Consider the following 12,500-nt stretch of genomic DNA (forward strand, 5'->3'; position numbering starts at 1 on the left):
CGACAAGGTCGAGTGCATGTGTTGGTTTGTGTGAATAAATGTTTGGCAAACCTATTCATGAGATCGAGGTCTTCCCTGAACAGTGTCAAAGTCAAAAGGTTGTTTCTTTGCCCAATATTTCTCTTGTGTCATCCTTTTTTAGCATGGTGAAAAATAACATAAATAACATCCCATTCATATCCCTTTCATGTCAAAAGAACCACACATTTTGTGGCGAGGGAACAAATGAGGGAAGGTTCTGTCACTTGGACGGTTTCATCCAGAGTAATCAAACATTTCTGCTTCGTCACCAGGGGATTTTATTGCTTTAAATGAACCCAATGTGAAAAGGAGTGCGAGTCCCTTTCGTCCGCCAAGCACAACAGCACGTGACTCTAGTGTGTAACACGTGTGTTTTTCACCATAGCTTTATCACGCTAACAAATGGACTGGGGAAGAAAAACACAACAACTACAGATGTGAGAGGACACGTGTTTCTGTGTTCTCTGTGTTAGGGAACGCATACACGGGTTTCAATACAACGAGCGGAAGAGCAAGATGTGATCTGTTCCCCTCACTTCTGACCAAACTCCAGGGAAATATTCCCATGTCAAAAAAAAAAGTGCATCATGGACATGCTGGGATGAACAATAAAAAGCATTGTATGTCTTCATAAATAATCAACACTTTTCAATTCTTCAATATATCTCTTATGATACAAGAGGGTTAGTCACGTCCGAGAGCATTTCGGAAATGGTCAACTGTTAAACTGGGCCACTCTAAAAACCAACCACCCAAAATAAGACAAGCCAAGATTTAAGTTTCTGCAGAGGAACACAATGTGATTCCCTTTCTGACACCATGTGTTGTAGGTTCATGGCTGGCCTCAGTTCAAGCTGTTGACTAGCAGTAGGCTTTAAAGGAAGGCACTACCAAAACGCCAACGGCTTATTTTCTGTTATGTGTTTAATTCACAAGATCAAAGCATATCCCATATCGATAAGTCAGGCATAGCGATTAATAAGGTCAACTGATACAAGTTAAACACGGTTTGATTCTTTTCTCTTTTTAAATGTTTTAAAATAACAAGCGACAACTTTTGCATAAGTACAAGTGGAGAAGCCGTTCCAGTCCTGGTGTTCCCCCCGCGGTCTGCCGGGACCCCCCCGCTGACTCTGCTCATGCTGCTAGACTCTGGTCTTCAGTCCGGCTTCTGGGGTTTGGAGTGTGGATATTTTTTGTTATTAACATAATCTTTTGAAAAACGAATCATCCAATTATAATTAAAATCCAAAGAACCGGGTCTCCGCTGCCCACTGCAGGTCAGCTCTTCACTCCTGCGTGTGCGTGGCTGCTTACACGAGAAGAAAATAAAACTTCCCACATATGAACCTCAATGTGATGGGTTTCCAGTGTCGGACGGAAACCAGCTAATAGCATCGGCCGCGCACCCCGCCCGCTGCACACGTCTTTCAGCTCTCTGCTTCCAACCGACCTCCTAGAAGGTTAGAGAGAGTTGGGGCCACACGAAACATGGTGCACAAGGATCTGCTCTCCGCAATAATCCCAAAGACACCCTCATTTTCCACCACAGTCCGACCCCGGGATAGGAGAGGTGCGCAGGGGGAGGTGGGTGGGGGTTTGGGTGGGGAGTGGCTGGGGATCAGGGGTCGGTGTTCGTCACATGGCTCCCCCCCCCCACACTCCCCCCGCCCTCTCAGTGGCAGGCCTTCATCCCCGAGACGTAGGGCGACTCCTGCCGGCAGAGCCCCATCTGCTGCTGCTGCTGCTGCTGGTGCTGTTGGTGGTGCTGCAGGTGCTGTTGCTCCTGCTGGTCCTGCGCGCCCCCGTCCACAAAGTCGGGCACGGGCAGCCCCGACAGGATCATCACCGACTTGTTCCAGATCATGAAGGTGGGCGCCACCGGCAGCAGGAAGGAGATGTCGAAGGTGTGCAGGTGCTGGGAGTTCATGGCGTCGTAGAAGGCCAGCGAGTTGTTGTCGTAGTCCAGCAGCACGCCCAGCCGCCGCAGCTGCAGGCTGGCCTCCACCTGCATCTCCTTGCCGTTGTGCCGCACGGTGAAGTTGTTGTTGCAGCGCGACAGCACCCAGGATGACGAGTTCTTGCCGCTCCACTCGTTCTTGGGCGCCGACTTGTAGGCCACGCCGATGGCATACCTGCAGGGAGGGGGGGAGGGGGGAGGAGAGATTACACACCAGGCCTGTCTGTGTCCCGTGAATGGATTTCTAGGTCGACAAATGTCTCGCGAGCCCCATTTTGCGTCTGCTATCCCTATTTTGTTTTAACACGATCAAAAAGACGCCACAGTTTGGATTTGTTTACTAAGAACCCATTCTACATTGGTGACATTGTCAAAGTTGAAATGTAAATGTACTACCGGATTTTGGTATAATTCACAGATTCTCAGTGTGCAGGCGCACTGTGAAATCAGACAAACTAGTGTTTAGCAGCTCCTATAGTTGTATCTTGGTTTTGTCTCAGTTAAATCTGAACATATTAACTGCCAAAGGCAAGGTAGCTTTCTCCAACAGTGCCCACACACTAACAAATCCACACCTTTTCAAACCTTTACACACGGTTCAAATTCTGTGCAAATATACTGGCTGGGTTATAGGCAGTGATGATTCAGATTTCTAAATGGAGAGCATCAATTCAATGGATCTGGAGGGTAAGAGCAGGATGGTGTTTTCCTTTTAACTGATTTGAACACAGCAAAAACATTCACTTCAGACTCAAAGTGAATTGCTCAGTTCGCGCTTGTAATAATGTGTGTCGAACGAGACTGTCAACTGAACACCACTTTCCCTGTTCCCCACTGAGCCAGCGCATTGCAAATGGTGGGTCAAAGCAATAAGAAGGTCACCAAAATTCGATCAAAAATTCCCCAGCGTGTTCAAGATCAGGACATTTAACATTCTGGTGATCTAACTGCTCAGTCTGTCTCTCAGTCTGTGGGCAGTGTAAACACAGAATGCTTACTCTGTGTTCAAATCAGTTTAAAAATACCTTCACAGAAAAGGTGCTATCCATTTTGTATGGTACGCCCAACAGTATAAGTTGTAAGGTGTAAATCTCCCAGCTTTCTTGCGTCATTTCACGGAGGCACGCCCCCTTTTGGTCGTAGTATAAACCTTCCCACTCATAGTTCTGAGAGCATACCGAGTTCAGTGAAGCTGACAGTACGACTCGACAACTAAAATAACTGTGGCGTGAAGAGAATTATATACTTTGTATTTGTACCACGTTTGTCATTTTAATGTTGATTTCAAATGCTCTTACACACTTGATTACATTGCTACTTTATTCCGGTCACCAATTTATGCATTGCACGGTCTTGCTGTGCGTGCAATACATTGCAAAGTTGTGTTGTTTGTTTTTGAGCTGGTTTGCTAAAGAGGCTAATGTAACTAACAATAACAATGACTAGCCAATGAGAAACAGGAACGCTATTAGTGCTGCAAGCCAGGAAATTACGGCACGTTCTCGCTAGAGCGGGTCGGACACACCGGTGTACCATACAAACGGATAGCACCATAACCCAGCTCAGAATTCAGACTTTTCTCAATGAGGATTTACATCTCATGTCAGAAATGAACACGGGTCTTAACAAACCAGCCAAACCCTTTAAGTGGAACACTTTACAAAATCGTTTTCCATTTTACCATTCAAAGTTTTTCCATAAAAAATGTACCATAAAACATCCATAGCTTATGATTCAGCAAACTCCCGCAACCACATACGCTTATCAGACTCCCCCCGAGGTAACAGACACTAAACTATTTCATCTTCACGTTACCGCTGTCGGCAAAGAAGGCAGGCGCTAGCCTGGGTTCAAAAGGTAGTGATTATCTGTCAACCCTCGGAATAAATGCATATGTATTCCTTGATAGAGGAACACTCATACATCTGCGTGACTGAGTGAGTGGAGGAAACAGGAAAGTAAGTAGAATACAACTCCATGAAGACAGACATGATTAATGAAATGCCTGGGAAGAGCCCAACAGGTTATATAACTGTGTGTGTGTGTGTGTGTGTGTGTGTGTGTGTGTGTGTGTGTGTGTGTGTGTGTGTGTGTGTGTGTGTGTGTGTGTGTGTGTGTATGTGTGTGTGTGGGGAGGGGGGGTAATTGATGTGGTGTATGCGGGGGCCTCATTTTTACTGGCTCCCCTGCATACACAATCTCCCTCCCACCCCCTCCCTCCCACCCCCTCCCTCCCACCCACGCCCACACACTTCCTACTTCAAAGAAATTCTGACTTGTGGTTGAATTGCTGAATTTATGCTGAGATGAATAATTAAATCTAAAAGGTAGGTTTCCACTATGCGATAAAACATGGTAAGTATATGTGAATAAAAAACTAGTTTTTGTAGTAGTGTGTCTTTGCTACCTAAACAGCAATGTGTCTTTAAAGCGTTAAACATTACTTTCAAACATAGGAACTAACCTGGAAACCCTTTTCGTCATTGTAGATGATGTTGCATCAAATCAATGTCTCAAGGACAAATAGCCATACTGGTCTAGACACGGTAGGCTGTTTTAAATAGTCATGAGGAACTGTCCTTGGTATTAATTACAGGTCAAAGTAGACAATGACGCGATCATCTCGAGTTCCCCTTTACGATGCGACCCATGAGCCATCGCGTCTCACACCCCGACTGACGCGATCTAGAGAGTTGACACCAGTTAGCTGCTAGCAGCTAGCTGCTACGATATCAAAGACGGCTCTGACTTGGACGCTCTTGGATGTGTCTCTGCCTGAAACGTTGACAGCAGCTTGAGCTGGTTTAGCTTCACAAGGCCCAACACGGTTACGTAGACTTTGGGGTTGATCATATGTCTACCGAGCTACGCGCTACACTAGGGGTGCACCTGAGGACATATGTATGTGTTTGTGTGTGTGTGTGTGTGTGACGTGCATGTATGCATGCGAATGTGTGGGCATAGTTGTGTCTCTGTGGGTGTATCAGTGTGTGTGTGTGTCTGTGTGTGTGTGTGTGTATGTGTGTGTGTGTGTGTGTGTGTGTGTGTGTGTGTGTGTGTGCGTGTTCTCTTACCAGGTGGACGCCCCCAGCAGCATGTGTGTGTGTCTGTATGTGTGTGTGTGTTTAAGTGTGTGGGCGTACGTGTGTGTGCATGTGTGTGTGCGTGTGTTCCCTTACCAGGTGGACGCCCCCAACAGTGTGTGTGTGTGTGTGTGTGCGCCTGCGTGCGCCTGCGTGCGTGCGTGTTCCCTCACCAGGTGGACGCCCCCAGCAGCACCTCCCAGTAGTGGCAGCCGCTGTCGATGAAGACGTTGCCGGCGGCGCCGTAGGAGCCGGTGCCGCTGAAGCGCTCGGGGGTGTGGCTCTTCTTCAGCGAGCTCTCGTCCTTCTCCATGGTCAGGCAGTCGTTGGACAGACGCAGCTTCTTGTGGGCCGTCTTGGGGTCCAGCTTGAAGGGCTGGCCTGGGGGGGGGAGGGGAGGAGAGATTAGATAGATAGATAGATAGATAGATAGATAGATAGATAGATAGATAGATAGATAGATAGATAGATAGATAGATAGATAGATAGATAGATAGATAGATAGATAGATAGATAGATAGATAGTAGATAGATAGATAGATAGATAGATAGATAGATAGATAGATAGATAGATAGATAGATAGATAGATAGATAGATAGATAGATAGATAGATAGATAGATAGATAGATGATAGGCCGCTGGCTGGTGGTGGCTCGCTGTTGTTAATGTTTGGCGGTGAATGAAGACAGAAAGGAGGGCTGGAGGAGAGAGGGGGACAAGCTGCTGGGAACAAATCTAGAACTGAAACCTAAATGGTGAGCGCATTAGTGCGTTGAGGCATCTTCGTGTTCACAGGTCAGACAGTATCTCAAGAATCAAGAATAGTATACGTCGAAAATATACGATCCATACGTTATTGTACATATTGGCCTGCATACAAAAGCACAATCAATTATATCATTACCTGTACTAATACACTGTATTGTCTAAAACTAAGAAAAATTTGACCCTTCCAGATATATATGTTGTTAACTGTCATGTTCAAGCTGTTCAGGGAAGATATAGATAAAAAAAAATTGGATTAAGATGGATGGAGCTGGAGTATCATTCAGTTTAAATATTGGTCTCTCCTGAACCTCAAACCCTAATGATAAAACTTAAAAATAAAGGCATGGATCAAGGTAATAATGCCGATGGTTCAGTTTCCAGAGAGAAGTATTTCCTCCTCATTGATGACCAGATAATCTAATTTTTCTTGTTTTATTTCTGTAACCGCTTTGGCAAGGTACATGTTTATTTTCCATGCCAATTACGCTCTTTTGAATTGAACTGAATTGCGATAGAAAAAGTGAACGAGAGGGAGAGCACGAGCGGAAGAGAGAGACTGAGAGTGAGAGAGCGAGTGAGGACAGGACAGAGAGAGTGCGATAGAGAGAGAGTTCAGGAGGGTGAGAGACAGAGCAAGAGATAGCAGGAGAGAGCATGAGTAAAAGACATTGAGAGAGCGAGAGCGAGACAGAGAGCCCTAGAGAGAGCGAGAGAGAGAGAGAGAGAGGCGGGGATGGCTCAAAGAGAGACCAGTGGAGAGGAGGAGAGGGGAGGATTTGAAACACAGGGCAGAACACACTCGGCTTCAAAGCCTCAAAGCCACTGCTGAGGAAATAAAAGGAGAGAGGAAAAAACCCTCAACATAAAAACCTCCGACAGCAGATGATGGAAGCCATCCTCTCCTCCTCTGTGCCTCCACGCCGTTACACAACACTTGAAGATAAGCTCACGCAGAAAGCAGACGCTAGTCACTTCAACTACAATGGAGGCAAATTGTGGTGATTTGGGCGATTTGGCAGCAGGTGGATACCACCACTTTCCTCGGGTCCAGGCATCTCAATTTGTAACAACACCCGCAATTTAGGTGTAATAGCTAGGAGGATTGGAAGGGAAGAAGGAAGGAGCAAGTTAGTGACAAGGAGAAGAATGGAGAGAGGGAAGGAGGAGAGAGAGAGAGAAAGAGGGAAGGAGATACGAGTACGAGAGAAGAGAGAGGGAAGGTGAGAGGGAATAGATGAAGAAGAGGGGAGGAGAGGAGGGAGAGAGGGAGGAGAGATGAATGAGAGAGGAGCGATGAAGAAGAGAGAGAAAATAGGAAAGAGAGGGAAGAAGTGAGGAAGAGGAGAATGAGAAGGAGAGAGGAAGGAGAGACAGGAAGGAGAGAGGAAAGAGAGAGAGGAAGGAGAGAGAGGAAGGAGAGAGAGGAAGGAAGGAGAGGAAGGAAGGAGAGGAAGGAGGGAGAGGAGAGATGAAAGGGAAGAGAACATCTTAGATGCGACACTATGGATGGAGAGTGCAGCCAGAGGACTGGAGTCCACGGAGAATTCCCTCCCCCTCTCTCCCTCCCTTTATTTGCCTCTCTCTCTCTCCCCCTCCCTCTATTTCCCTCTCTCTCTCTCTCTCTCTCTCTCTCTCTCCCTCTCCCTCCGTCTCTCTCCCTCTCCCTCCCTCTTTCTCTCTCCCTCTCTCCCTCTGAGTCCCTCCCTCTCTCCCACTCTTTGCTCACTTGCACTGCATCTGTTCGAGTTCATACAGTCGGTCAGTCGGTGTGTGAATACGCGCCTGTGTGCATGTGTGTGCGTGTGTGTGTGTGTGAGTGTGTGCTTGCGTGTGTGTGTGTGTGAGTGTGCGAGTGTGCGCGTGTGGGTGTGCATGTGGGTGTGTGTGTCTGTGTGTGGGTGTTTTGTGACAGGTCGTACAGAGGTCCCTTTCCGGACCTGACATCAAACTGCAACACCTCTCTCCTCATCCCCCACATGCATTAAGACCTCCCCCCACCACCACCCCCCCCTTTCATCCTCCCCAGCTTAATGACAATAATAAGTCTCCTCCCCTTCTCCAAATGTCTCTTGTGCCGTCTCCCTCTCTCTCATATTCATTCTCTCTTCATCTTTGAGCCCCCCCCTATTCTCTGCCTCATCCCCCCTCACTCTCTCTCTCTCTCTCTCTCTCTCTCTCTCTCTCTCTCTCTCTCTCTCTCTCTCTCTCTCCCTCTCCCTCTCCCTCTCTCTCTCTCTCTCTCTCTCTCTCTCTCTCTCTCTCTCTCTCTCCTCCCTCTCTCTCTCTCCCCCTGTCTCCCGTTAATCCGCGTGGCGATGGGCGAGCGACGGTGGCTTGTGCCCTGTTCTATACGAGACGACTGAGGGCCGACTGGGGGCAGGCAGCCAATTAGGAGCCTCGCCGCCGTCTTTTGAACTGCTTATCGCTGCCAGCGCAGCCCCGCGCTCCCAACACTGAAGCCTCTGTCATGGCTCCTCCAGGGGGAGCCGCTCCTGCGAGCGGGGGCCGGGGCCCGCTACGTGGTGCAGTATACTGGAGGACCGTGAAGCAGGGCTGTATGGTGAGAGAGCACCGGGTCGGGTGAATTGATTGAACTAATAAAGTAAGTGGGCCCTAAAAATGATGATGAACCACATGAGTTTGATAAGCCCAAAGAAGACTAACTGAATGTCAGATAAAGCCTAAACATGACTGGAAAGGGGTTGTTTGAGTGAGGGAGGATGATCGATGGAACTTTTTGCAATGTATTGATGACGCACAATTGCTTCATAAAAGAGAGTTCATCTTTCTGTAAAGTACAATACCGGGAGTCAAAATCGCCCAACTGCCTTCCTGTAAATAATAAAAACCAACCACGTAGAACGTTGGGATTACCAAATAATAATTCCAACCAATGGGATTTTTTTTTATCAATAAACGAGATTAAGTCCCTCTCTCTTCGCTATAATACGCTAATAATTCTCCATGTCTCTCAGTGTCTCGCTGCAGTGATAACCCACCCAGTGCTATTAACACCGCCTCGCAGCTCAGAGCTGCTCAGGCACTGGGGAGCACTGAGCAGAAAGGAGTAAAACACTGGAACAGAGAAAGAAACAGTATCAGCGATGGGTAACAGACGAGAAGATCAGGAGATTAGGAGACATGGGGAGAAAGGAGAGAAGGGGGAGGGAGGAAAGGAGGGAGTGGGAAGGGAGGGAGGGGGGGAGAGAGGTGAAGGTAAGGGGAGCTGGCTTCCACCTTGTGAAGTTCTTCAACAGTCAGAAGACTGGAGGACTGATAGTATCTGGTTAATGGACTTTCTTTTCAATTCCAGCAATTACTCTGGTGCTAGTTAGTTCCCCGCGACCTACTGGCCCCTCCTTCCTGGCATTCTTTCACCAAGTGTTGTAAATATATACGGAAGTAATGGAGAAGTGAAATAAATCACGATTTACTTGCATAACTGAACAATTTTTGCAGCTGCAACAGCAACTCAGTCACGGTGGTAACTCTCTCGATCAGAGAGTCGCGGTTATCGCCGTGCACAATCGATCCCTAAAACACACACAAACACACACATGTGTACACACACCATCCCACACACGCAGACAGAAACAGTTTGAGATGAATAGCCTGCACGCCATCCCTCAGCATGTGAGATGCTGCCACGGTGACAGGACTCAGGGGGGGTCTGGGAGGACACACTGATGCAGACTGACGTTGTGAGCCCAGACACGCCATTTCTACTGTTTAAAACGGTGAACACCAACGTCCGCAGTCTACCGTCGCTTTGGATCAAAGAGTCTGGATCAAAAATCTCTGATGGAACGTAGAAAGAATAGTTTGTTTTATCATTGCCTACAGCAATTGCTGTTGAAATGGAACTGAATGAAACAATTAGTTCTTATGTAGCACTTGCGGTTTGACAGTCTTGTCATCTTCTCATGTGTACACTTTAGGGGCCGGCAGAAGACAGGGGCCCATCATGGGAGATGCCTGCTTGTCAATATTATGAAGGCTCCTTTAACAGGAAGTACAGTGGTTGGTGTCCCCAAGGGGCGCATGTCAGGAAACATCCTCAGCCAGGACTCCATCTCCTGTTCCGCTATCAGAAGAAAGTACGGTACTTTCATTCATTCATTCACACCCTTAATGACACGCACACGCACACAAGCATCCACACCCACGCACGCACGCACACACACACACACACACACACACACACACACACACACACACACACACACACACACACACACACACACACACACACACACACACACAAACACAAACCCACATACCCTCTCCTTCTTTGTTACTGTCATTCTGTCATCTGCCATCTCCACACACGCAATATGGATGCTCAGAACAGTTAGCAAAAATAATGAGTCCCAGTGTCCTATATGCGCTGCCCATCAAGGCAGTCCAATGTGCATCCACAGATTAGCTGTCGCTCTTTTCTTTCTCATATGCAGACCCAAAGAAATATAGGAGGAATGAAATCCCCAGAATAGATGTAATGAGATTTGCCTCGCACGCCTCAACAATGGTGCCGTTAAATATGTATGGATTATAATGTTCTCTCTCCGCCACGAACCGACCTCACTCTCATCCCAGCAAACCCACATCCATTTACTGTGCTCTCCAATGGGAGGAGGAGGAGGAGGAGGAAGATGAGGAGGAAGGAGGGTGAGGTGGATTGATTTGCATGCCGGGACAGGAAACAAAGAACAGACCAAAAGTTACACACATACATGCATACAAACAAGCACACATACACACAAATGCACACACACATTCACACATACACATACAAACAAACACACACACACACACACACACACGCACTTGCACGCACACACGCACACACGCACACACATACAAGCTCACTCAATCACTCAACAGAAAACAGAAAACACAAAAACACACACAAAAACACACCCACACAAAAACACACACACACACACACACACAGACACACACACACGCACACACACACACACACACACACACACACACACACACACACACACACACACACACACACACACACACACACACACACACACACACACACACACACACACACACACATACACGCACACAAAACGACAAATCCCTAGGCCTACCGGGCTGCACCTGTTTTATAAATCAAGAGACAATTAGCTTATGTAACCCTGGAAGGAGGAGAGGCAGAGGTACCCGGGAGAACACACAGACATGGTACAGCATGTGTAGACGTCGGAGGAGATTCATTACAGTGTCACTGTCCCAGACCATCGTCCAATCATGTGCCGGTACGTGAGCTCCATGTTTTCACGGGCCCTGTTCATTCATTCATGTGTATGTATGGTTAAGTGTGTTCTGTGTGAGTGTGTGTGAGTAATTTATATGCCAACCCCTAAGTTTTAACATACCGCCGTTTGAACAGAGCCAAAGCAGACTGAATAGTGAGCCTGTGCCCGGATTTGAACCCTTCAGTCTGGTTGTCTTGTTTCTGTTATCACTATAGCGGGTGGGAATACATCGGATAATGACAGCATTAGGACAAGAAGGAACAATAATGAGATTGAAAACCAGCCAGGTTTGTTTATGGCTAGACTATTTTCACTGGCATTCATAATAATGTGATGGTTCAATACTCCATTCAGAGGAAGAGACTACAGGAAACATAGTTGCTGGGTTTTGGCGTGAATGTTGCTGCCTGTGATCCAAGTGAAGTGAGAAGACAATTAAAAGTCACACGATGCTGCCTGGTTTTTGAACGAGAAACAATCCTACCAGTAACACAGATGAGTCTGCTGCATGTCTGCCTGCTGTGATGACAGAAATTGGTCTTATTAAATAGAACCAATCATCTACAGCCTATAATTGAATTGAATCAATGGCCGTTGGTGCCGAATACAATACACTACCGTTCAAAAGTTTGGGGTCACCAAGACAACTTCATGTTTTCCATGAAAACTCCAACATTTATTCAAAAGCTTTTAGCTGTGCTAACATAATTGCACAAGGCTTTTCTAATCATCAATTAGCCTTTTAACACGATCAGCTAAGCAATGTAGCATTAGAACACAGGAGTTATGGTGGCTGGAAATGGGCATCTGTGCACCTATGTAGATATTCCATTAAAAATCAGCTGTCTCCAGCTAGAATAGTTATTTATCACATTAACAATGACTAGACTGTAATTCTGATTAATTTAATGTTATCATTGAAAATAGCAGTTATTTTCTTTAAATAATAAGGATATTTCTAAGTGACCCCAAACTTTTGAAGGGTAGTCTCCATACAAAGTGGCATAACTGGCACACTCGAAACGTATCTCAACTCCTGGTTGAATACACAATTTTTTTGATCATTTTCAGCTAATGGGTAAATACATTCATCCCCCACTACTAAAGCAAACAGTGGGCACTCAACCCCATCCACTCATCTCTCTAAACAGCGTTGTGCTGTCTTCTGTTTTATCGGCCCTCACCTTCTTCTTCTACTCCAACCCGTCTCTCTCTCTCACTCCCAATCCTTTACACTCCACCTAACACACCTCTTCATATTCTCCATGTGAGGACGGGCAGTCCTGGACGGGCGTGCGGAGGAGTGGTGACCGCACAGGAAGCACACGCACTGAATCTGCACATGGATGCACTATTGGATATGACAAACCAGTCACACACACACACACACA

The 12,500-nt window shown here is 46.8% G+C and overlaps 1 protein-coding gene across 5 annotated transcripts in view; it reads right to left on the reverse strand.

Moving 5' to 3' along the window:
* mid2 (midline 2) overlaps window positions 1-12,500 on the reverse strand; it is a 152,044-nt gene that overhangs the window by 1,750 nt on the left and 137,794 nt on the right. For all 5 annotated transcript variants that reach the window (XM_060062294.1, XM_060062296.1, XM_060062291.1 and 2 more), the window contains 2 exons: window positions 5,238-5,445; window positions 1-2,156 (listed from right to left, as the gene is read on the reverse strand). The exon at window positions 1-2,156 is cut by the window's left edge and continues 1,750 nt beyond it. In XM_060062294.1, the coding sequence (XP_059918277.1) occupies window positions 1,697-2,156; window positions 5,238-5,445 (668 nt within the window). In that variant the 3' untranslated portion in view covers window positions 1-1,696. The remainder of the gene's footprint in view (window positions 2,157-5,237; window positions 5,446-12,500) is intronic.

The sequence above is a fragment of the Gadus macrocephalus genome, chromosome 10 (genome assembly GCF_031168955.1).
Source record: "Gadus macrocephalus chromosome 10, ASM3116895v1".
Classification (NCBI taxonomy): Eukaryota; Metazoa; Chordata; class Actinopteri; order Gadiformes; family Gadidae; genus Gadus; species Gadus macrocephalus.